General features: G+C 42.7%; 3 protein-coding genes across 3 annotated transcripts; 1 reads left to right on the top strand and 2 right to left on the bottom strand.

Moving 5' to 3' along the window:
* Window positions 1-33: 33 nt before the first annotated feature.
* Window positions 34-4585, bottom strand: LOC148326254 (uncharacterized). Its single transcript, XM_088311737.1, has 4 exons — window positions 4226-4585; window positions 3599-3660; window positions 2858-2948; window positions 34-2774 (listed from the first exon to the last, which is right to left on the bottom strand). Exons 1-4 carry the CDS (start codon window positions 4428-4430, stop codon window positions 1858-1860), a joined length of 1275 nt encoding a protein of 424 aa, XP_088167863.1. The 5' UTR covers window positions 4431-4585; the 3' UTR covers window positions 34-1857.
* An 893-nt stretch (window positions 4586-5478) lies between these two features.
* LOC148326253 (uncharacterized) lies at window positions 5479-9610 on the bottom strand. The gene is made up of 4 exons (XM_088311724.1): window positions 9138-9610; window positions 8130-8543; window positions 7375-8019; window positions 5479-6999 (listed from the first exon to the last, which is right to left on the bottom strand). Exons 1-4 carry the CDS (start codon window positions 9373-9375, stop codon window positions 6545-6547), a joined length of 1752 nt encoding a protein of 583 aa, XP_088167850.1. The 5' UTR covers window positions 9376-9610; the 3' UTR covers window positions 5479-6544.
* Window positions 9611-14840: 5230 nt separating this feature from the next.
* LOC148326252 (uncharacterized) lies at window positions 14841-24302 on the top strand. Its single transcript, XM_088311722.1, has 13 exons — window positions 14841-15005; window positions 15574-15667; window positions 16640-16849; window positions 17428-17529; window positions 18205-18355; window positions 19228-19520; window positions 20136-20243; window positions 21307-21454; window positions 21523-21824; window positions 21923-22030; window positions 22214-22355; window positions 22434-22541; window positions 23846-24302. Exons 2-13 carry the CDS (start codon window positions 15575-15577, stop codon window positions 23896-23898), a joined length of 1818 nt encoding a protein of 605 aa, XP_088167848.1. The 5' UTR covers window positions 14841-15005; window position 15574; the 3' UTR covers window positions 23899-24302.
* The last annotated feature ends 453 nt before the right edge of the window (window positions 24303-24755 follow it).

The raw sequence follows: 24755 nt of genomic DNA, 5'->3' as shown, positions 1-24755 counted from the left end.
TAACGGCCTTGCTTTTCCATGACGACACCAAACTGAATGTTTCAACAAGAATAATTTAATGGAGACGTCACAGGGTAAATTCCAAAGGAATACGTCTCACTGGAGTCATGCGGATTTCCATTCAGCGGAGCTTCTGGCATTCATTTAGGTGCCCATCTCAACTGTATTGCTTGGTAAAAAAAATCATCCAATCCCTTCTGAAGATTAAAAAAAAAAAGCAGCATTCCTTGTTCTTGCATAGTCGACAAAGACAATGGTGAGTCCAACAATCACGTTGCTGCACCAAGTGCAGTTTGCGGTGTTTGGGTGGAGGCCAACATGACCAAAATGAGCCACTGGCGGCGTGGTCACCCCCCGCTCAGTCAGAAAGTCCCGACTTGGGGATGCTTCACCTTCGACGTGGGCAAGGAAGTAGCCAACAGCAAGTCTAACAAGCAATAAGCCGCACCAGTCGCAGTTCCACGGCTGTCTTGCACCAGTGCGTGGGAGCACCTGAAGATGGTGGACAGTGTTTGGGTGGTGGTCTGGGCCAAAGCGACTAACTACGTAGCCGCATTGTCAGACAGTTGCCCAACTTGGGGACACCTCAGCGGGTAGACCTGCTCCTTGAGTGGGTCTAAATTCCGTCTGGGCAGAAAAGGTCCTAAAATGCACAACGCCGCCGCACGTGTGGCAGTTCTACGGCCAAATGCCGGTCTTGCACCGGTTTATGGAAGAAAATGGGGAGGGATTTGTCTCAAAATGATGATGGATTTAAACAAGTGGAAAGGCCCGTCTCTCCTCTGTCCACTAGGAGGCAGTGTTGAACAGGACAAGTCATCTCCCATTTTTGGTTTTGTTAATTGGAAACTGAATCATGGAAAATTAGCCTTTTTTCTGAGCTTCTGTTTTGTGTTTATTTAACACAAGACAGGAAACAAAATAGCCGGAAGGAATTCAGCAGCAGAAACAGCAAAAGAATGTCTAACGTGATTTCAATTTCCAATTTTTATACGAAGAACGGGAGATGGCACGTTCCAGTTCAATGGAGGCAGCAACACCGCCTCCTAGCGGGCAAACGAGGGACGGCCTTTTCGACACGTCAACGTCTGAAAATCTTTCGTGTGAATATCTTCACTGCGTGACGTCTGCCTTAAAATAAAATGCGCGTGGCTGCAGAACCACAAACGCACATTTAAAAATTCACAAATAGAAGTGAATATTTGAGATCGTATCCCACTGAGCGCCAAAGGTTTGCGAGGCACGGGATATCTTAAAGCACATTTTGAACGGGTTCAAAATTTCTAGGGCGACAAAAATTTGCTAAATATCTTCGCGACCGTTTGTACGAACCCTGACGGAAAAAAAAAAATAAATAAAAAAAAATCAACATCCGCGACAAAAAAAATAGAAGTGAATAATTTTCAGACAAATCTCTCCCCACAGAAAAGGGGGTACGCGGTGACTGGACTTACCACGAGGCCGCCACCACCTCATTAGACGTTTTCCTGACTTGGGGACGCCTCTCTTGGTGACCTGCTCCTTGCATGGCTCCAAGATCTGTGCATAAGGGTCGCCGACAGCGAGTCCAACAAGCACAAAGTCGCACTCGGTGCAGTTGAACGGCAGCCGCTGTCTCGCACCGGTGCACGAAAGGGCGCCAAACTGCGTCCGGGTGATAGTGGGCAGATACAAAAACGGTTTGCTTGGAGCTGCTCCTTGCGTGGGTCATATTGGAATCCATCACAACTGCGTTTAGTGGAAACACAATCCAATCCAATTTGGCTCTTTAAACCAAGCGGACCACCATTCCTTCTTCTTGCGTAGTTAAAAAAGAAGCTGTACAACGTCCGTGCTAAACGAAGCGGGCAAAGTCCGTCAGCCGTACGTGTGGATGACGGAGTGTCGCTTGAGGTGGTGCATGAGGATGAAGGTCTTGCCGCACTCGGCGCAGTTGTACGGCCGCTCGCCGCTGTGCGTGCGCTGGTGCACGCGCAGGCTGCTCTGCTGCGTGAAGCGCTTTCCGCACTGCAGGCAGACGTACGGCTTCTCGCCGGTGTGCGTGCGGTGGTGGATGCTGAGGTGAGATGAGCACTGGAAGCTTTTCCCGCACACGGCACACCAGAAGGAGCGCTTGCGTTTGTGGGTCTGCTGGTGCAGCTTGAACTGCTGCAGACGTGAGAAGCTCTTGTCGCACTGCGTGCAGGCGAAGAACCGCGGGAATTGGCGCTGAGCGGCGTTCGGCTCGGCGAAAGCCACTTGCGAGGCAGTCGCCGCCGGCCCGTCCGACGGCTCCGCGACTTGGGGAGGCCTTTGCGTGTAGACCTGCTCCTTGCGTGGATCCGACTGAGCTCTGGGTGGAAAGGCGGACGACGGCGGTCCCTTGGGGTACTCGCCGTCATAAACGCCGTTACAGGACGACTGCGGAGCGCCGCCTGACTTTCGAGACGGCTCGGGAAAGGCGTCTGAGTACTCATCCACCACGCTGGTAAAGTCCGGGAAAGCAGAGTCGATGTCGTCCCCGTCGATGATGGACGACCACAGCTGGTGGTCCCGCTCCTCCAGAGACATGTCTGCCAGTTGGTTGTGCTTGGCGGCGCCGAGGTGGCACCTGTCCCGGCTGAAGCGGCCCGACGGCGTCTCCTCCTTCTCCGTCTTGACCAGCATGTGGAGGCCGCTTACCTCGCTGCCGTGCTCGCCAGATGTGAACGAGTCGCCCAAGTCTGAAGCAGTCTTGTGGCGGTCCACCTCGAAACTCTCTGGCTCATTCGGGTACTGCAAAGACGAACCTGCTACTGTAGGGTAGTAAAAAAAAAAAAATGTTAGCATTTAGCATGTTAGCTCAAGTTTCAGATCCAAAAGTGGGTTCGGTACTGACCAGAGCCGGCGCGATCGCTGATCCAGAGAACCTCATCTGGACTCTCTTGCTTGATGGTGAAGGAAGAGTTGGCGTCTTCCACCGCAGCACACTGAATAACATAAGAAGAGGGACTATTACAGTGTATTTGGAAATCTTAAATTCAAATTCTATCGCATCTTTCAAAACCAGAAAGCAGGCAAATTTTAACTCCAAAAATTGTGAACTTTTAAATCATCACTCCATCAACAAACCCTCATTTGAATTCCTATCTCTGCCTCATAACACTCATTCAAAGTCCTTGAAACCATAATTACAAACCCCAAGCCTTTTTTAAAGACCTAAATTGAAATTAGGCCAAATACCAGTTTGAGGATTCAACACAGTCATAAAAAAAAGTGTCTGTCACCAGTACAGAGCTTTTCTTTTTTTAAGACTTGCAATGTGACTGGCTGCTTGCAAAGATGAAGACAAAGGCAAGTAAATTGTTGAAGTTACTGACAAGAGGCGAGACTTTTTGTTTTCTCCTTCTCGGATGAGCAGGGAGGGGAGAGGTGAGCAGTTACACGTAGGGGAGAGATTTAGCGACTGTGCTGACTCCAGCAAGGATGCCTTTTGCGGTTATTACACATGTCCTCGATACAATATTAAAAATGGTGCCATTTCTAATAGTTTGTTGTTTTTGTGTGAGGGCTGTATTAAATGTATTTCTTGTTGCCATGTCAACGAAGTAACAACGTGAAAAGGTTTTGCGTGACTCACTTTGATGTCTCCGGTTGGATGGCCGGCGTTTCCTCCGTCACTTTCTCTGTCCACTATGTTTTCTGAACACACACACAAAAAAAAAGCACAATATTGGACATGTTTTGGTCACCATCATTTTTTTGAAATGTGAATGAAGTCGTCAGGAAGCAGCAGACTTGAAGTGAGATCTGGCATGTGAGCGTCCACATTACTCAGAATTTGAGACTTCAACCCTGTCTTAAAATTCAGCTCAACTTTGAAAATCGTAACCTGTTTTAACCCTAACCCTGTCTTGAAACTCTAAATGAGGACACCAATCATCGTTTAAACTGCAGTTTTACGACCTTCAATTAAATCTAACTTGAACCTGAAACTGTCATTTGAAACACTAACCTCGACTTGAGCCTCATATGAAGGCTCAAAACCTCATTTGAAACCCTACTTTTGGCTTCAACCCATTTCAATGCATTACCCTGACCTAAACCCCTCGTTTAAACTGTAACCCTCATTTGAAACTCGCACCCTCGAAAGGCTCGTTTGAACCTCTAAGCGTGTTTTTTTGTTATTTTTGGAGTGTTTCCATGCATACAATTTGTATTTCCTTCAGACGAAGGCGTGGTCATCTTTTATCATGATGCTCCTTACCGAAGAGTCGCTGCATCTGCGCGTTTTTATTCTCGACGGCGAGCAGCTTCATCTTCAACGTCTCGTTCTCGCTCTGCTTCCGCGAGATTTCCAAATGCAGGAAGGCACTATTGTCATCGACCAGTTTGCTGATTTCGGCCACAGCCGCCTTCACCAAAACCTCCATGATGGACGACAGCTGCGTTTGGAAATCGACGCACGCCATGTTTTCTTAAGCTCTACGAGCACATTCACGTGGGAAAAAAAAATAAATAAATGTGCTTTTAATAGCAAGACGTTGGTGAAATGGCACGAGGATGCTGTGGGGAACCATCCATCCAGACTAACAAAACTACTTCCGCATGGGGGGAGGGGCCTACCGTAAACTACACGCTCAACGCGCAAGACGTTTGCGAACACGTACGTCATTACGTTTTGGTATTACGTAACAGGAATTGACATAAACATCTGATTATTGATGTGCGAAAACATGTTACAAGATTAAGTTGAATGGCTCTGTTCGAATCCAAACGAAGAAAATTGTGCACAATTGTTAATTCGTCAATTTCTTTATATTTATATATGTTTATTATATATTATATTTCTGTATATTTTTTTCCCATTCCTATTGTAGTTTTTATTTCTTTTATAATATAACTCACTTGTGTTCTATTGGTATGGTTATACGTAAAATATGTAAATTGGATTGCCTGATTGTATTTTGTCAATTTTTAAAAAAAGATTGATGCGCGATGTCTATCTGAAGTTGCTAATGCTAATCGCAGTTGATGAAATTATTCGTTTATTTTTCCCAAATTGTCTCTAGACAGAGCAGCACTTTTATTTTTAGAATGTCTCTAAAGAATTCAAATGTGTTGCACAAGTGGACATTATTTCAGCTCTAGTTTACCGTTTACTAACCTGCTTTAATAAAAAGAAATTGTGAAATTATTTTGAATTATCATTACCAATATATGCAGTTTAAAACCCGCATAACTATTAATCAAAAGGCGCTAATGCTAACAGCTGTGGATAAAAGAAATTGGGGGAAATTGAAAGTTAAAAAATAATAGTGATAATGCTCTATTCTCAAGTGCTTATGATGCCAGGAGTATGACATATTTAATAAATAGAAAAAAAAAGTTGAAAAGTTAAGGACGAGCAGTTCAGAAAATTAACTAATTATTGTATTTTAAAATACTGTATCTGTCCATTGATATTTTTTCTCTTGACCACATCTTCATAAATTCAAATTAAAAATCATATTAAAAACGTAGTTGATAAACCATTTCTTGTTTATTGCAAATGTGCATCAGCAGAATATAGAATACATACAGAACGAATTTTAAATATGATGTATTCATAGCTGCACACGCACAACAAATCCAATCCACTTTTGATTCTTTTCCACAAAGAACTAACAAAAAACTGACCAATGTCACACAGTTAAATGTAACATACATTGTAACATCAACAACAACAAAAAAGTCACCCGAACTCCAGGTTGTGGTTCTCGTACAAAACGGCAGTCATTTCTATGGAAGCATTAGCATTATTTTAATGTTAATTTCCGCTCATGTTGAAGAAAATTGAGAAAAACACCACGGTGGCTTAAAACTCTTCAGTGAAATGTGAATTAAACAACACAGTAATAACATATTTACACATTTTAACACTGAGAAAGGCTTAACAGTCACATTTAATACATCTCCTTTATAAAAAAAAAAATCAATCAAATGACATAATTGTAAATGAAATGCAACCACATTTCCATAACATTTCGCAAAAGCGACCACAGCAAGGCCACAATGAACGCATGTTTCACGTCAAACAAACTGCAGTGGCTTTAATCAAAAGCTTCTTAAGTTAGCCGTAAAAATTGCTCTGATTTCACTTCATTTTCGACCAAGCGTGCCGCGCAACTTTTATATATTTTTTTTTAAACTGTGTATTATTTTCTAGTCATTCCCATCATTTCTATTGTGCAAGTTAGCAGACAAGCTTCAACGAGTTACATGAATTACATCAATAAGTGACAAAGTGCGCTAGGGAATGTCACAGTTTAATGTGTGAAATACATGTATGATCTTGCCTAATTGGGGTCGCCACGCTCACGTTCCACTCGAGTTAATATCGGTGAGTTGGACTGCGTGTGAATTTAAAACGCCTGGTGAGTGACGTGGGTGCCAGCGAGTGTTGAGTGACTCTGTGCGAGTTGTAGCAGTGGGCAGCTTGTGTATTGCAACCTAATTGTTCTCTGAGCGCTTTGCGATTTTTAAACCACCAAAATTCAAAATGAGATAAGCTCAGAGACGCACGAGAATTTCGTAAATGTTATTTCTACTGGTGGCCTTTCATGTGCAGCTGCAGCTTGTCGGTGTGGTCGAAACCCTGATGGCAGACGTCGCACTTGAACACGGCTTCGCTTTTGCACTGGTGCCTCTCGAAAAGAACGAACGAGTCGAAACTCTGCCCGCACGACGAACAGATGTAACTGTTCTGACCCGAGTCCGGGGAGGGCAGACCGAAGTCCAGGATGGCCCCTTCCTCACGCGTCGCCATTCCCGCCTGCGAGAAAGGATCCAGCATATCCAGCTCGCCGTTGGCGGCGTAATCGCGCCACTCGCCGGCGTCTAAATAGACATTGCTCTCGCCCACCTCACCGTATGGGCGACTGTTCAGCGGGTCAGCCAAAGACGCCGGCCCGAGCGAGGGTTCGGTTGCCGGTTCCTGTGAGCGAGTTTCGGGCATCGGGCACATGAGCGGATGCGGCCGCTGCGCTTCCTCGTTCTTGTCTGGAAACAAACAGAAAATGAAATGCAAATTGAATAAACCAAGCTTTCTATTTTTTAAATCAGCAAAAACTGGAAAAAATTGCTAAGTTAGCTAATTTCTTTACTGATTTGTAAAGGGCTAATACCGGCAACTGAAATCAGACAACTGGATAATTGGGCTGATTTTTGCGAATTATTTGTGATTTTCATGTTCATTATTTTGCTCAAAACAAGAACATAATACTCACTTTTAAATTTTCCGCATATTAAGCACAGTTGAATTCTACGTCTATTTTATACACGTGCCTAAGCATCGTGACGTGGACTTTCTTTTGATTGGGAATTAATTGTTGTTTATTTGTATTGCGCAAAGTGGCTGGTTCTCGTGACCCGTACCATTCCTGTGCGTCTTCATGTGGCACTTGAGGCTGGACTTCTGGTTGAAGCATCGTCCGCAGATGTGGCATCCGTACGGCTTCTCGCCCGTGTGGATGCGCAGGTGTCGCTCCAAGTGGCCGGCGCGGACAAACATCTTACCGCAGTACGAGCAGAAGAAACACTTTTTGGGCCGCGACCCCTGGTAAAAAGAGCCGGTGGCTTTTCGGGGGCGGCCGGACAGCTCCCATGGTGAACCGCGGGAGCCGGCGGCGGCGCGGGCGTACGCCAGCTGCGATGACATCACGTGGTTGTTGTTTTCTCCATAAGGCTTCCCAGGGAAGGCGAAGGTGCTGCAAGAGGCCTCGGCGTGAGGCGGGATAAGCTGAGCTCCCGTCGTTACTGCCGCGCCATTCTGCGGCGACCGATTGTTTGTCCCATCACGTAAAGTGGGTGACTTCTGTTTGGCCGCCGCTTCCCTTTCAGGCTGCGTAACGCTCTCCTCAACAGGCTCTGATTTGACCGTTGCAGTGCGGGAGGATTCAGGACGGTTGGCGGAAATGCGTTCGGCCGCCGATGTGATGTCGCCCTCTGCTGGACGACAGGAGTCGGCGCTCGGCTGTGCCGCTGGGGGGTGTTGGATGTCAGCCGGTGCCGACTGAAGACCTGCAAGGATAAGTTGTTGGCGGGAAACTTAAAGGGGAACTCCGGTCTAGTGTTTTTATTCTAAACATGGAATAAGAATTAAGTCAATATAAAAGTGGCTTGTGACTTACATCGCTGGTGGATCTTGGTGTGTTCCTTGAGGCTGCACTTCTGGTTGAACCGTCGGCCGCAAACATCGCAGCGGTACGGCTTTTCTCCCGTGTGGATCCTCTTGTGCCGCTCCAGGTTTCCGGAATGCTCAAAACATTTCCCGCAGAAGGGGCAGGCGAAACCCCGCTTGAACATCAGCCGGTTGACCATCCGCCGTCGGATGTTGCTGTACAAGTGGCGGTGCGCCCCGCGGCCGCCAGATACCGCCTGCCGGGCGTATGCCGGAACGTCGGTCAGGTTTTCACACGGTCTTTCCGTCAGTGGTCTGGGTTGATTGCATCCCCCCGCCTGTTCGGCGAGTTCGCATTTTACCACCACATTGACGTCAGGAAAGTTGCTTTGAAGCTTTTCGGGCCTCTCGGCGTCAGCGAAGCCTGTGGGCAGACAAGACAAAGCCCCGTTCACGCAGACATCCTGAACATTTAACAAAACTTCGCAGAAATCCAACAACCACAACCAATAATAATAATAACAATGTCACAATCTAAATGTTTTTTTTTCTCACATGTTCAGGAGGTAATCAAGATTGACACTTGAGTAGTTATCTAAAAGCTCCTTTCAAATATCTTGAAGTGCATTTTAGTAACGACTTGAGAAGAAGAATAAAATTGAGTATTTTATTGCTACAAATACTGTGTTAAATTAGAAGTTACTGCTAAATATAGATTAAATAGCCCAGCATCATAGGTGAGTTGACAATTGGGATTGTACCTCGATCCCAAAATCAGTCAAGTAAATAATATTAAAAGAAAATGAGTAACGTGGTATATTACTCTGTTACCGTCTAATCGTTAACGTATTATTGTAACGCGTTACCAACACTGTAATGAAGACAAAGTTGTCTTTGACGTTTTGCAAGACGCCTCAACAGAAGGCTAGTTTCTAAAAGCTTGTACGTTTGCAGTTGGCACCCCATTCACGCGTATTGAGGTGCACCGGCCCCCCAACCCGGGTCCAAGCGTACCCACCCCGGGGGTGCTGCGCACCCCGCAGGCTGTCCGCCGTGCGGTGGGCGGCTCTCAGCTCGCCGTGCAGCACCTCCACGCTGCTCCTCAGCCGCCGAATCTCGTGTTCCCGCTGGGTGACCTCCAGGCGCAGCACCACCATGCCGTCCTCCACCACTTTGGTGATCTGCGCCGCCGCGGCGTTGCACAGGGCGGTGATGATGGAGCCGATCTGGCTGTGGAGGGCCGCGCCGCTCGACATGATCACGGCGAGGGGGAACACGGAAACAGTCGCCTCGACCACGGGGGAAGGTTACGCTTGGGCGGGGTGGTTGAGTTAGTTCGGTGTGGGCATTGTGCGTGCTGTTTTGCGCTAGCTAGCCAACTAGCTAATTGGTGTAAACACAAGCGTAACTAGAGCCGGAAATCGTGGTGAATGTAGTACCGTAAAGCAACTCAAAAGGACGTAACGCATGTTAATAACAGCATCTGTCGCGTTGACCGGAAATCGTGCGGCTTGGAGTACCCTAAAGCAACTAAAAAAGACGCAAAAGGCGAGCTCACTAGTTTTATTACTATCACACAAACAATTATTTTTTTAATATATTTGTTATTTTATCTAATTCATTATTTGATAGTGCAATCAAAATGAGAAGGGAGAAACAGCATTAAATACTCAATTGCGTTTAACAAGACATCGGTTTTGGAAGTTTTTTCATTCAGATGGTCCATTTTTCAACAACAAGCTCAATTTATTCTTTTAAATCAGAACAGGGCAATTATATTAACTTGCATTTTCAGTTTTATTAATTTGTTTTGGAGAAATCAATACAGTTAAACATATCTCCTGGCAATTATTCACTACTTCAGACACGAGGTGACAACACAAACCAAACCAGGAAACAAAACGCTTGCTATGCAATGACGTAGACACCCTGAGATGGGGGGGGGGGGGCGCAACAAAGGGGGGAGCGCCAATCTGCCCTCAAATCACTCCAGATTATTTTAGCGGGGGTGAATTTTAGTGCTGGCACCATTTTTACGCAAGTTCTATTATGTAAGTGGCAATGTTCTGCTCAATCAAGTGTCCTTTTTAAGTATTTGACAAATATTTAGGTACGAAAAAAATGTAACAAAAATATAATAAATAAAAAAATGAATAAAGTTTTGTAAATAGAAATGATTGTTCCGGATGATGTTTCTCATCTGCATTCACCCTTTTGACATCGGATGTTATTCCACAGTTACACAGTTTATTTTGAATTCCAAGTTCTTTAGCCTTTGGAGGAACAAGAAAGGAAACATAACTCGTTATTATATTGATCTTATCAACACTACAGAATTGGGAATGACCGGTACGTATTTCCTGTTGAGCGTTGGTAAGGTGACAAAAATGTGTGTGGTGAAGTTATGATTCTATTTCAGGCCCAGTCATGCGTGGAGAAACTGCTAATAAAAAGTAGACAAGATGATGATAGCTGATGATGATAGTTTACAGAGGAAAATGCTGTATATCTCAATTCCACTGACAAGGTTTTCCTGAAAGGAAAGCCGAGTCTGAGATAATTGGCTGCTCAGCTGTTCCATGGCCAGGTGGGGATGTCTGACTTCCAAATGAACTGCTTCCCTTGTATTTATTGACAATCTCACATCTGACAAAAGCAGTAGGATGAATTCAGAATCATTTGGGGCCAAATTGATGTGCTTATATTCAGCCAAATGCTTCAGAACCTATCAGACGGCGCTTCACAGTGCCGATGGACAATAACCCAGAAAGACTAATTCAGGAATTTTCAGTCACTTATACCGGTTTTAAATGTAACATTATTTTATTTCTTCTATGTGACAATTGTTTAATGTTATGTTATGTCAAGTCTCTAAATAAAAAAATTCGTATGGGTCGCAATACGATTCAAGGACGGGCTCAAGTGGAACAATTAGATTTAGTTCAATTGGATGCACTCGCATTTTTTTTTCAAAATGAAAACCGATTTTCAGATTCAGCTCGGGTTTCACCGCACTCGTAAACACACGTAGTCTCTGATGCTCTAAGTCCCGCTCTGTCCCCCTGTTGTATGGTGTTCCACAGGGCTCTGTTTTGGGGCCCTTACTGTTTTTGTTGAACTTGCTTCCCTCTCGGTTGCATCCTACAAAAATTTCCATTTCCTTCCACTGCTATGCGGATGACAGTCAGATTTCCTGCTAATTTTTATGACACCATATGGAAAGTGATTTGTTACCGCTCTAGCTGTTGTGAAATGCGCAATATAGAAAGCTTGAATAAAGTATTCGCTCTGTGTGCCTTGAACTGACGTTCTGAAACGAAATGTGAGCGTAGTAAAGGCATGATGTTTTTGGGATCCTTCATGTCCCTATAAAAGGTGTTGCAAAAACTTGAAATGCGTCAACTGTTAAAATGTCATCCGTTAGGTATGTATCATTTTGCGCAAACTGCGCTCAGCATCCAAAAATGTTCCTTTATCGCACTTCATTGCACGCGGCGCAGCACGGTGCTGACGTGCGCAGTGACACGTCGCGCACAAAGACGCATTGTGATTGTTGGGATCAAGTTTTTCTTGTTGCCCAAACCTACGTGTTGTATAAAGTTTCACGTGTTTTACTCACATTGCAGCCTGACGTGGTCATCTTTAAAATGTGGCGCAAAATGTTGGTCTTTGATTTTGACATCAAGGCAAACAATTTGTCCTGTAAAGAAAATTGTATTTGTAGTTGACCCAAAAAAAAAAAAAACATACGTTAAGGTTCACTCACGACTGGCTCGTCTTGCGTGTTCACAAAGCACATATTTTAGGTTCAGTGAAGATAAACTTGTCTTAGATGTTTAAAAAAACATGTCAAGTACATTGAAGACACTAAATTGTCTCTGATGTTTAAAAAAACACGTTAGACTCAAAACTGTCTTTGATTTGATGTGAACAGATATTGATTTATTTGACAATCCAGGTAAGGCAGGTATGGGCAAACTACGGCCCGGGGGCCACATGCGGCCCGTTAAACGTTTTAATCCGGCCTGTCGAACTTGAAAAAAATTAAATGAATAAACCTTGTTAATTTTTATATTTTCTAAATACTGGGGTGTGTCAAAAACATATATTTTGTTAATTTTCATTTAAAATTAAATGTATTTTTTTCTCAGATGAGGTGAGGTTACCAAAACACTCCATCCATCGGCTCCTGGTTCGGCCCTTTTGTCAAATTTTAGAACCCATTGTGGCCCACCAATCAAAAAATTTGCCTACCCCTGAGCTAAGGCATGCATATTATAGGTCCTTTAAAAAAGGGTCTTTGATGTGTACAAAAATGCAGAATTGTCTTTTATGTTTACAGAGTACTGAGTACTGTACTGTTCATTGATGTTTACATAAACATGCATTCATTGAAGGCGCAAAATCTTTGTTGTTTACTGTATTGGTTCAATGAACATTGAATTGTCTTTGATGTTAATAGAAATGCACTCAATTGTATTCCGTGTTTACAATACCTGCTAGTGTCTTTGATGTATCCAAAAATGTGTAAGACCCAACATGGTCTTTGATGTTATAACATAGACTTGGTTGAATGGAAATAGAAAATTGTCTTTGATGTCTCTGATGTTTGCAAAAATATGTACATTTGGTTAACTAAAGACTGAAGGAGCTCTTTGATGTCAACAAACATTCACTCGGTTCAAGACTGAACTGTCTTTGATATGAACAGACGTGTAGTTAGGGTCACCTCAAAAAATGGTCTTTGATGTTAGCAAGACCAGTTAGATTGAAGAATGGAGCGCCTTTGGTTTCACATGTGTTATGGTTAGTGAAGTCTTTTAAAATGGTTGCGTGTCTTTGATGTTTGCAAGAACATGTTCGTGAGTGCAATTTGAGATTTTACGTTGTCATCAATATGAACATGATTCAGCAGGTGAGTGGTTCATTGAAGACATGATGGCAAATGCGCATGTTTGGTGGACGGCAAATTTGAGAGTGTGCATGCCAGTCCAGGCCTCGAGGGCCATCCAGATTGTATTAGATGTTTCCCTCCTTCAAATGATCAGCTCACCAGTAAGCTTTGCAGAAGCCTGACAATGATCCTAATCGTCTAACCTTCAGTCAGCTGATCTGAGCCATTTTGATTTCTCTGGGTGAGCTCACATTGAATTCCATGACTCAATCCTTGACACATGACGCAGTTATTCCGTTCATTTGTGGAAAATATGACCAAAGCAAGCTTTTTTTAAAATTTTTTATTTATTTTTATTACGCGTCCGACCGACCTGCTCATCAACTTCCTTTTTGATGAATGTCAGAGGAATGCAAGATGGCTTGGCCACATAAGAGTTGGCATTGTTCGTTTTTTGTTTTTTTTCCATGCATGTGACTTACCGCACCCTGCCGTGGAGCTTTTAGGCTATGTCTCGATTGACAGCTGGTATTTCTCACTTGGCAACGTCAGCTGCAGGCATAAACTATTCTCAACGTCGAGTCCAAAAAAACTCGATGAACAGGCGACAGGCGGGTAGCTTCGCTGCTCATGGCAAGCCACGCCTGAGCGGGGAATCATTACGATAACGTAATGGAGGCTTGCCGAAGAGATTTGAAAAAAGATTTTGCGTTGGGGTTAAACTACGGAACGACCTGCAAGTGCACATCAGAAAAGCACTCTCAATTTAAAATTTGAAATTTTCTCGGGATTCAGCTCTTGTTTTCGAGTCTCTTTTAGCTCGGTTATCGCTTCTAAATCATGTTTTGTTCAATCCTCACATGTTCAATTTGTATTGATGTGCCTCTAGCCCCCTTTGCAGCTTCTGAGTTTACAGTCCCGCTATTTTGCAGATATTTCTTTTTTGGGGGGGGGCACTTCCAAGTATGCTGTTTATTTTGGGTGTAATTCCACTGTCGGCCACCACATGGCAGCAGACTACTTTGTTTAACATTGTGTACATTTGAAAGAAATAGATTGAACACAGGAAGCAGGCCTTTTTCAACCTCAGCCAAATTTTTGATGAACATCGTTATATGTTGAATCATTTCAGTCACCGACAAAAAGCGACGGCTGTAGCTTAGTTGGCTAATTTTACAATAAACTTCTTTGGATATGTGCTTGTATTATTTTATGAGTCTCCTTAAAGGTGTTTTGAAAAGTGCTGTAAATGGTATTTAAAACACATTCACTACCAGCCAAGTTAAGAAAAAATATTTTTGACGTCTTTAGCCGTCAATGGCAGTCAATGAGTAAAACACGCCTGGAGAGTTTTTCTATAATGCTGAGTTATGGATTTTGTTCAGAGGTAGTCTGGAATGTAACACCAAGATGGAGGCGGGCTTATTGTCCAACATCTTATTTGCGATATAAAATTGAGTTTTAGATGAATTTGGGGGCTTGATTTTGGATTAGGGATGGAGATGACATTGTGACCTTTTTACGTCTCCGTATGTTCTTGACACTTGGCCTAGTATGATGACATTGAGGATTAGTTTTACAAATGATAATTATCTAACAATAACAATATTGGGGAAAAAAGGGGATGGCTTATCATTAATTATTAAATGTGACTACGTAAGCAAAACATCCACATCTCCCGATTTGCTCCAAAATGGACTCAATTTGTGTTTTTTTTGAGCATCCATTTCCTTTCCATGCCTGAGTGACCGAATGGGGAAAATAAATCTTTTGCGTCATTTCTCGGAGGGGGCTTTTGCATTGTGGCATGTGGAGGAAATGATAAAGCACCTTGCAGGCAGGTGTGTTTCTTGAAGCGGCCACACCTTAGCGCAGCATTATTGGCGGTGCGTGTGCATATTTAAGGAACGCACTTGCTTCACACGCTCATTCGTCCACTGGAAGGTAGAGGGGAAAAAAGACGACTTCATTTCAAGCTTGTACAAGACTCAGGTAAGCCTGACCAAATTCACATTTGGACCACAACGTATTGTTGATTTTGGGGGACAAGAAATATTGATATGATGGAAAATATATTTTGACTGTAGACTGACAAAATGAAGTAACCTTTTGTCATTTTTACCTGAAATTAAAAAGATTTGGCCTATGGCCCGCGAAATTGTGAGAAGTAAAACTTAAAAAAAAAAAAAAGAACTTAACAAGATGGTTAAAGGTCTTCTCTATGGGAATTACAAAAAATATAAATAAATAACTATAAATCGCCCGATAGAAACTCAGAAATTTGTGAATCAGAAATGCTTACGGGATTACAAAACTCTGCGATTTATTTATTTTTTTCCAATTGGGAACTTTACATCGCGATGAAAAGGAACAAATATGGGCTATCTAAAAATTTGAAGACTTTGACTTTTGTCCGAAATACGGCAATAAACTCATCATCAGCAGCAAATGTCAATTTTTTATTCATCTACTTTTTCCTGATGGAAATATTTTTTTCTTTTTTTTTTAAAGCAAACATTGTCCTACTCGATATCTAATCTTTTTTTTGTTGTCTTTTTAGAATGCATCGAAGACTCATCCTGGTCGGGGCCATGTTGGCTTTTCTGGCGGTCGTGCGGGGGACAGAACATTTGACTTTTGACAACAGCACCATGGTTTGCTTCCTTCATTTCCTTCATTCATAATTACCTTTGCAGTTTACAAAAAAAAAAGTATATTCATGATCACTGAAGGCAATTTCCCTTCATTTCACCAACAACACTTAAGTCAGCTACGTCGTCGACTTATTTTCCTTCAAGCTTAAGAAAACCGGTTTGTTTAGTTCATTAAGACTCCAAATTGCCCCGGTTGCAACCAAAAACACACACTGAGTGGCTTGACTGACGACTAAATTATGTTTAACACACTTCGTTAAAGACATTTTTTGATGTTAGGTTTATTTAAGACTAAAAAAAAAAAATTTTACTTCATGAGAATAATCAACTGCGATGTTTAAAGAATCACGCGTAAAAGTTTTACGAGACTAAACGGGTCTTGGATGTTTGATCAAAAAACACAGAGGCCAAAGTTATGCTCTCTGAAGACATGAAATTGTTATTGGCGTTTAGAAAAACAGCTAAATTATCACATTGCGGAAGAATGTTGTCTTTGATGTCACCAAAACACGTCTTAAATTCATTATAGTCTTGAGTGTCTTTGATGCTTTCTCATTATTGACTTGAATGTCTTTGATGCTTCCAAAACACGGCTTAAGTTCATTACAGCCTTGAATATCTTTTGATGCCATGAAACACATTTTAAGTTTATTAGAGACTTGAGTGTCTTTGATGCTACCAAAAAAAAAATTCAGTTCAACCAATATTACGTTGTCATTGATGCTTACAAAAACATATTTGGCTCTGGACCACTAAATTGTCTTCGCCCTAATAACAAACAATTGTGAAAATCCAAGTAGAATTTCCCCCCATTGAAATGCATTGAAAACAATTTAAACATTTTCTCTGCACCGAATTAAAAATAAATAAATAAGCGTCCCAAGACTCTAAAATAATCATCGTAGAAGTTCTCCTGTTCTTTGCTAAACTTTCCGAATGATTCAAGGCAAACCTCCTCGTGGTCTTGTCCAGGCAAACGTCACGCGGGAAGGCTGCGGCACCACCAATCTGTGCATTGAACTGCCGGACAACTGCGACCCTGCGGACAACAACACCGGCTGTCTATTTGCGTCCTTGAACGCTGACTCAAACATGAACACCAACGACTTCAACCTGTCCGTCAGACTCAGCGGAAACTCCTTGGAATTAATCGCCCTTGGACTCACGCAGGATTTTTCGATGGTGAGAGGGCGACAAGGAACATGAAACACTTTCAGCGACTTTGTCAAAAGAAATTGGCAAAAATACTTTAAGGGGGAAGGGATTAGGGAATATAAATTAAGCGCCCGTTTTTAAGCCGTCTCCGGGGCGGCCATTTTGTCACTTTTGTCGACTGGCAATGACATCACAGTTTATGCGTTTTCCGAAGCTGAGCCATGATTAACAAGTACACTGTGTTGTCACCAGCCAATAGAAATCTCATTGGACAGTTGTGTAGTTTTATCGGAACCAACAAAAAAAAAAATTGGCCTTGTTTTGCCAAAGTCTGGGAATTTTCCAAATTAACTTTTTAAAGATTTTCTAAAAAACAAAATGGACCGATCCACTCCTTGAGTCAATTTGACTCAACTTTCTGGGTTGTTTTGTATTTATTAATTATTTATTTATTTTTTCATTTTGTCTTATCCAATAAGACCCAGACAGTTGGATTAATTACTATCATACAAAACATTCTTTTGTTTTGTTTTTTTGTGAGTAAATGTTCGATTTTGGTTTTGGTGAGCATGATCTTGACTCTTCAATCTTTTGTCACCGCACAGAACGTCACCCAGCTCTTTGTGTGTGGAATGGATGCCAATGGGACATTTTTCTTCCAAACCTTGCAGAGAAGCCCAAATGGTACTCTGACGCCAAACGAGAGGGTAAGCCAACCTTCGTTCCTTCTGTCATTGCTTTGAAACCCACTGTCCTAAAATATCTTGTGTTCAAACAATGTTGGTGAGCTCATGTGATGACTTAGTACGCGATTAGTCAGTCATCCCCTTTGGTCAAACCTGTTCCTGTGTCAACTCCGGCGAAACATGGAAGCAGGACGAGAAATTTTCCCGTAAAGCCGAGAGCAAACCGCTTGAACGGCATTCATTGGTCAAGGAATTTTTTTAGTATAATTTTTAACTCATTCATTAGCAGCTCAGGTAAAATGAATGTCCTTTTTGGGCGTCAATATCCGTCAATGGCAATGAATGAGTTAATTAATCAGAAATGCAAGTCCACATTTTCTCACTTCATTTTTTTGGGCTGATTCCGACTCTGCTTTTGTTTTGTTTTTTCTGTAGAACACCGGGTTATCGTAATAATAATGGATCGGTAAAATAATACGGAATATAGGAAAATATTTTGTTTTAGAAGCACAAGAGGAAAACAGAAGATAAGAACTTGATCCAAGTTACGTTGCAATAGAGGCCTCAGGACGGTTTGTTCAGTGTACAGGAACAACAAACAGAAGTTTTTTTTTTTTTTTTTTTCATGGACGAGGGGGGAGGGCAAAGGAGTTCCCGCCTTAACCTTCCTCTCTTCTTTCCTTCCCACGCCCTCAGAACACAAATCAGATCCGCAACAGACTGAACGAAAACCTCATCCAATGTGAATTTATCATCCCAAATGTGAACACAAATATGATGGGCGAGACGAATGATGGGACCACGGCCTTTGTCATCCTGGGTAATGGAACGGTGAACAACGACACCGGTAAGTGACGTGCCGCCCTCACCTTCTTTTTTTTTTTAAATGGCCACTTTCACGCCTGCAATTCGACAAACGGGTTCATAAGCAATTTTATAATTTGGGCCACGCCTCACAGCACGTCTCAGACCGGTTGATTTGGTCCGCACCTGTGTACTTTCATTACCATTGAGGGAAAGTTAGGAGAATTACAGGGAATAAATATATCGTTGCCACACCCAATAGAAATAACGTACGTATGGAGTTCCAGGTTGTAAAGCTTGCCAATATCATGAAGAGAAATTTCTGGGAATTAGCAGGAATACGCCAGTAGCTGATAGAAATCAGATGTCTTAAAATTGCAAATTGTTTTAAAAAAAAATAAAAATAACTGCGGTTGACAAAATCTGTGAATCTTCAAAATTGGTAACTTTCCATCATAAATGAAGGGAGTTTATGGAACTTATCCAAAATGTACCTTCGCCGCCCAAAATTAGTCACGCATCAGAAATTTTTACGAATTGGGTATATTTCTTCAAAACGCAAAAAAAGATGAGTGTCCAAATTCAGATTTTTTTTTTTTTTAATTTTCAAAATTGCCAACTTTACAGAATCAATCCAGGGAACTTATGGCAATTACCAAAAATATTTCTTTTTTTTTTTTTTAATTATGAACTTTAAACCTTCATGAAGGAAAATTTGTCGGAATTACTGCGTGTTTTATTGTCAGCACGATATACATATTCTGAAAATTTTTAGTCTCACACCTGGTTAACCAAACTGCAAAGGGTATGAGTGCAAGCGTGAAAGGTTGTTATTAGATTGATAAAACAAGATATTCGTGTTTGGAAGTGGAAACTTCCAAGCGTCTAAAGCACTTATGGTTTTACGATCTTCAGGGATGACCGAGACCTTCATGGCCATTCTGACCACCGTTCGGGTGAACCTCACCAATGCTGCCGGCACCATCACCGCCCCTCCAAATGCTCTGAACATCAATCGGGCCGGCTGCGGAAACGCCAAATTGTGCGTCGAGTCGCCCAGCGACTGCAACCCTCAGACCGATAACAATTGTCTGTTCACGTCATTGGACACGAGCGAGTCCGCCAGCGGGACCTTCAACATCTCGGTGGAGCTCGACGGATTGTCCAGCGGATACATCGCGATGGGTCTGACAGCCGACGCGTCAGAGGTGAGGCACACCGTCATCTTTGGCGACTGTCCGGAAGCAAAAGGCAAAAAGAATTGGACCAATAATTAGTTTTGGGAATGACATGGATGCCAAAAAAAAGTCTGAGCAGAAATATGTATTTTTGTTTATTTACGTGCACACTCTAAAAATATCTAACCCTACAAAACTCAAAATAGATTAGAATAAAAAAAAAAAACTCTACATCACCTTTAGGGACTCGTGGAATATGATGCTGCTGCCGGATACAAACTTTTACATGGGAAACAAAAAAAAATCCTGTCAACTGTTGCAACTTTTTTTTTTTTTTTTAAATCGTAAACTTTACATCCTGATTGAGGGAAAATTCTGAGAATAACAATGAATATTTTGTTGTCCCCCCCATCAAAAGAAATCAAAAATCTTGAAAATCGCATTGTTTTTTCTGAAATAGAATCTATGATTTTTTTTATTATTGTGAACTACACAATCATTCATGGCAATTGCCAAAAATAGATTGTACCTATTAGAAATATCCAAAGTCTTGTGATTTTTTTTTTCTAATCTGAAGTAAAAAAGGAGTTTGGGAATTTCTTTTTTAAAACAACGGCTGATATTTTTCTATTTGTGTCTCCTCAGGGTGTCACCAATCTGTACATCTGCGGCCGAAACAGCAACGACAACTCGTTTCTATTCCGCACGCTGGACCGAAACAACACCGACAATACACTCACTGAGGTTGAAAGGGTAAGCATTCCAATTTACACGAATCGGAATCTACCGGAAGTGAACCGCAAGTCACTTATGAAAAAAACGTTTCAAGCCAAGTCCCAAGTTACTGTGGTAAAAATCAAGTAGAGTGGCGATTAAATTAATCAAGTCATACGTCGAGTCACCTTCACGAATCTTTGTGCTTGCTTTGTGAAGTGGGTTCCCCGCTCAGGAATCACAAAATCTTGAAATTGTAGGATTTAAATTTGAAATGTTAACTAGCATGACTTATCAAAAACAACGTGAAGTTTACGTAATTATTGTTAGCCACTCGAAATCAGCAGCCGTCTCGTTTTAGGCAACAAACAAAACGTTTCCGGCGGCGCGATTGAATTGAAGTCATCGGAGTTTGGAGCGATGGGACGAAAGAGCGACGTACCGAAAATTCGTCCATTCTGCGCTGTTACAAACCTCTCTTCGCGCATCACGGCAGCTGATCAACTCTTGGGCGGACCACGTCACACTTAGCGTCATGTACACATGGCGGGTTGCTTATTATCTTTTTTTTTAACAGCTTACATGAGCTTTAGCACAGCGTCAGCCACTTGAACGCGATGTCGAAACCATTCGTCGTCACAACGCGAAGCGCCTCCCTGTGAGCGTGAATGCGTCCAGAAACACCTCCGCCGTGAAACACCTGCAAATTTAGTGAAGTGGAACGCTCAAACAGATTTAGTGTGAACGTAGCATAACGGAACATGACAATTCTCATGAATGTAACATAGACGCGCGTTTCGTGACAATCCAGCCCAGCTAGCTACGACGTTAGCGGTGAAAATCAGTATACAAGACGGATCAATGAACTCAAACTGAACAAATTGGAAAGAAACAGTAAAGCAGGTTTACATTTGAAGGAGAGTCTTTCATAATCTTTTAGCCAAGCAAGCCCTAAAATGGATGACTTAAGACTGACTCAAGTCGAGTCATGTGACTGAAGTCCCACACCTCTGGTATCAACGGCTCGTTTTGGTTTCTCGGCAAATCCTCGTTTGTCAATTTGTTAACGCGTCCGCCTGCTGCATCTCCTCCACCTTGACAGGAAGTGGTCGATGTCTCCGGCGTTGTGAACGGTATGTCCATCCAATGTACCTTCACCATTGTCGGGATAAATGCCACCGCCATGACCAGACAGGATATCACGGGAACCCGCAACACCATCTTGCTGGGAACCGGCGCCATAAATGGAGGCAAGTGAGACGCTCAAACCCCGTTGGGCGTGATCAAAACATTCCTCACCTCCGCATCCTCCCTCCAGATGTAATTGGGCCGTTCGTCATCTCTGAAAACACCGGACCCTTGGACCTCACGAATGCCGCGGCGAACATCAACAACAATGTGGTGGAATTGGCAAACTTGGAAATCTCCCGGGAAGGCTGCGGCACCACCAATCTGTGTCTGGAGACGCCAGACAACTGCAACCCCTTGACCAATCCCATGTGTCAGTTTTTGTCAAGCAATGTCACCGTTGCCAGTAACAACGTTTTCAACCTGACCGCCAGGCTAAGCGGATATTCCATGGGATATATTGCCCTCGGACTGGCCCGCAACGCATCGGAGGTGAGCCACACTACCCAAATCAGAAGGCGTAGAACCAGAGAGGTGGTAGAAAACCAAAGTGTTGATGGCCACCATTTTTTTCCTCCATTTGTTCACAGGGCACAAGCTCAATTTTTGCCTGTGGAAACGACACCGAGAATGGGGAACTCTTCTTCAGAACTTTGACAAGAAACAACACAGATGGCACTTTAACTGCAAATAACAGGGTGCGCTTTCCTCTTGACCATTGCTATCTCCTCACATACTTTCTCACTCCTCCAGTTCTTGAACTCTTTGAGTAGCAAAGTCAGGAACGGATCCCGGTACAAACGCCATGACGTTCCTACTCTTTGCTCCGAAGCAAACTAAGCCAACGTATGTACTTACCCAACACCAACTCGTGTCCACAGATGGTCAGCAACGCCACCATCGACGTGGATAACAGGTCCATCGAATGCCGCTTCACCATTTATAATTTAAATGCCGTGGAAACCAGAGAGACCAACGGGACCCTCGCAAATGTTCTTCTAATAAACGGAACGGTGATTGGAGGTACGTCGGAACGCGCTCAACTAAAATTGAGCAAGGAGGCGTTTCCGAAGGTCTCACCTCTCTGTCGCCTTGCTTCAGGTGCTCTCGGACCCTTGAATATCCTCTTGAACCGGAATGTGAACCTCACCTCGTCCAATGGTGCCATCGTTGCTGTGAGCGGGGCCCAGGCCGCACGGAGCAGTGACGGTAAGACATGATTGCATTTTTTTTTTTTTTTTAACCGCTATGGGAGGATTGTAAGGGTGCGGTTTTGGTGCATTGCAGCAGTTTTCTGTTGATGTTGAGCTTTGGTGTTCCTCGTGTTCTGGTGGTAAAGGGTTGTCAACAAATTTTGATCAAATCTTTTTAAAGGGAAACTACCGTATTTTCCGGCCTATAACTTTTTTCCTCGATTTTGAATCATGCGGCTAATACAACGGTGCAGATTTTCTGTGGATTTTTCTTTCACCAGTAGGGGCGCTCTATAGTTCAGAAAATACGCAAAAAAAAAAAATTCAAATTTTTTTTTTCCTATTGGGTCTGTTCTGTTTTAATGAGCAAAGTTGTTGCCGGGTTAAAAGGCACTCTTTTAACAATCTGCTTATGTACACTTATGCGTATTCACAAGACAAAATCGTTGTGTAGATGCAGTAAACAAAACTGCGGCTTCGTCTAATGCGGCTTGTTTATCGTTTTTTTAGGGGTGCAGGGTTCCCCAAATAAGAGTTTCCGCGGCTTATATGTGGGTGCGCCTTATAGGTTTTTTTTCTTCTTTTTTTTTTAATTAACAACAGCCAAAACATTTCTATCTCTATTGGGAAATGTGGTGAATTTTCATGCCCATTTAGTAACTTTAAAAAAACGGTTTTGAAATGTCTACCGTGCACTGCCGTTTTTATTGTAAGTGTGACTGGATAACCCGGTTAATGATGAGGCGTCCTTTGCGTGACACAAGCAGAATTGTTTTATGCATGCCTCTTTCAAATGCCTCTTGCAGAAACGATTAGACCACATCCTTTGGAACCGCATTCGATATCCTCATTCCGATGAGGACGATGCACTGCCACATGGCATGTTTTCAGGCGGTTCACATTCACAACACGCAACGTGGCGACACAATTCCGACGTGCCAAAGCCAACTTCAAACAGTTCCCACGGGTCAAAAACAAAGATTAGTCCTCCAATGTTTTTTTTTTTTTTTTTGGGAGCGCTCCCTGAACCACTAGGGAGGACCAACCTCTGAGAACCGTAAAACAATTCTCGCCATCTTAACACTGAACTCATTCAATACCATTGACGGATAAATACGTCAAAATCCATTTTGTTTTTACTGGGCTGGTCGTGAATGAGTTAATTGGTCGTTGCTCCCACATTAGGATTCAAAACTTATCCCGGAAGTAAAGTAAGACAGCAATTTTAGCCACAAAAAGAAAGGCAACTGTGAATTGTCATATTTAAGCGATAGTAGAAAATTAATGGAAGCTTCTTGTCAATTTTCGTCCTCGTTGCAGCCATGCTGATCCTGCTGAGCCTCGTCACGCTGCTGCTAGCACTCCGAGGCTAAGAAGAGTCGGCGGTAAAAAGCGACAGACGAGGAGGCCGATCGTGCCGATGTTGACATTTACAGCGCTCGCTGTACGCCTGTGAAAACACCACAACGTGTGTTCTGATACCATTTTTTTGTTTTGTTTGTTTGTATTTGTCCCTTTGTATGTATTTTCTTTTCATTTTTTTGCCGCCGTGTGGGATTTGCATGGCGCTGCGACGGCTCGTGTGACGGGGACTGTCACCATGAAAGCAGCTCGCAAGACTCATTTAAGACACGCCCGGTCTGACGAGTTTGAACTGTTGGAGTTAGCAACCCAGCCCTAATCACACTCATTTGTTTTTTTGTTCATTTATGTGACAGTAATGTAAAGTATTTATGGATGCCACAAACAGCACGAATAAAGTTGAAATAACGAGTAACTCGGATGGATTCAGATGTGATTTAATTTAGATGGTGGGAAATTATTAATTCACTAGTCACTTATTGACATACGACAGCCAAAAATGCTCTCGGTGGAACCATCAACAAAACTTTTTTTTTTTTTTCGCTTCAAAAGCAATTTCATTTTTCTGAAGATTTTCCACAAAGCTTCGACACTGCAAGTCGGCCATTTTGGTTTGAATCAGAAATGTTATCCATTTCCACGGGTTCTTCAAACAGACTTCATTTGATTTGTACAATATTTCAACGAGACTAGACGGAGTTGCCGTCATTGCCTGTGGGAGGAAACAAAAGCAAAGTTTCATAACGCATCATGAACCACGAAACTAATTTAAAAAAAAAAAAAACAATACTTGTCATTAAGCGACAATTAAGTTTAATAAGGAAGTTTGTACTTTGACACCAAGGTGCTGTCGCCTCGCCTGAGAGTG

The sequence above is a fragment of the Idiotropiscis lumnitzeri genome, chromosome 12, assembly GCF_059441095.1.
Source record: "Idiotropiscis lumnitzeri isolate Australia: NSW breed Sydney's pygmy pipehorse chromosome 12, RoL_Ilum_1.0, whole genome shotgun sequence".
Lineage (NCBI taxonomy): Eukaryota > Metazoa > Chordata > Actinopteri > Syngnathiformes > Syngnathidae > Idiotropiscis > Idiotropiscis lumnitzeri.
This window is presented reverse-complemented; position numbering and strand designations above follow the sequence as displayed.

Excerpts from the sequence above, each read along its gene's own strand:
- LOC148326254 (XM_088311737.1), bottom strand. The coding sequence starts at position 4,430 with ATGGCGTGCGTCGATTTCCAAACGCAGCTGTCGTCCATCATGGAGGTT. Across the intron at positions 3,661-4,225 it reads GCAGATGCAGCGACTCTTCG|AAAACATAGTGGACAGAGAA; the intron begins GTAAGGAGCATC and ends GTGTGTGTTCAG. Across the intron at positions 2,775-2,857 it reads CAGCGATCGCGCCGGCTCTG|TAGCAGGTTCGTCTTTGCAG; the intron begins GTCAGTACCGAA and ends ACTACCCTACAG.
- LOC148326252 (XM_088311722.1), top strand. The coding sequence starts at position 15,575 with ATGCATCGAAGACTCATCCTGGTCGGGGCCATGTTGGCTTTTCTGGCG. Across the intron at positions 15,668-16,639 it reads CTTTTGACAACAGCACCATG|GCAAACGTCACGCGGGAAGG; the intron begins GTTTGCTTCCTT and ends GGTCTTGTCCAG. Across the intron at positions 17,530-18,204 it reads CTCTGACGCCAAACGAGAGG|AACACAAATCAGATCCGCAA; the intron begins GTAAGCCAACCT and ends CCACGCCCTCAG.
- LOC148326253 (XM_088311724.1), bottom strand. The coding sequence starts at position 9,375 with ATGTCGAGCGGCGCGGCCCTCCACAGCCAGATCGGCTCCATCATCACC. Across the intron at positions 8,020-8,129 it reads CACCAAGATCCACCAGCGAT|GTCTTCAGTCGGCACCGGCT; the intron begins GTAAGTCACAAG and ends TTATCCTTGCAG. Across the intron at positions 7,000-7,374 it reads CATGAAGACGCACAGGAATG|ACAAGAACGAGGAAGCGCAG; the intron begins GTACGGGTCACG and ends GTTTGTTTCCAG.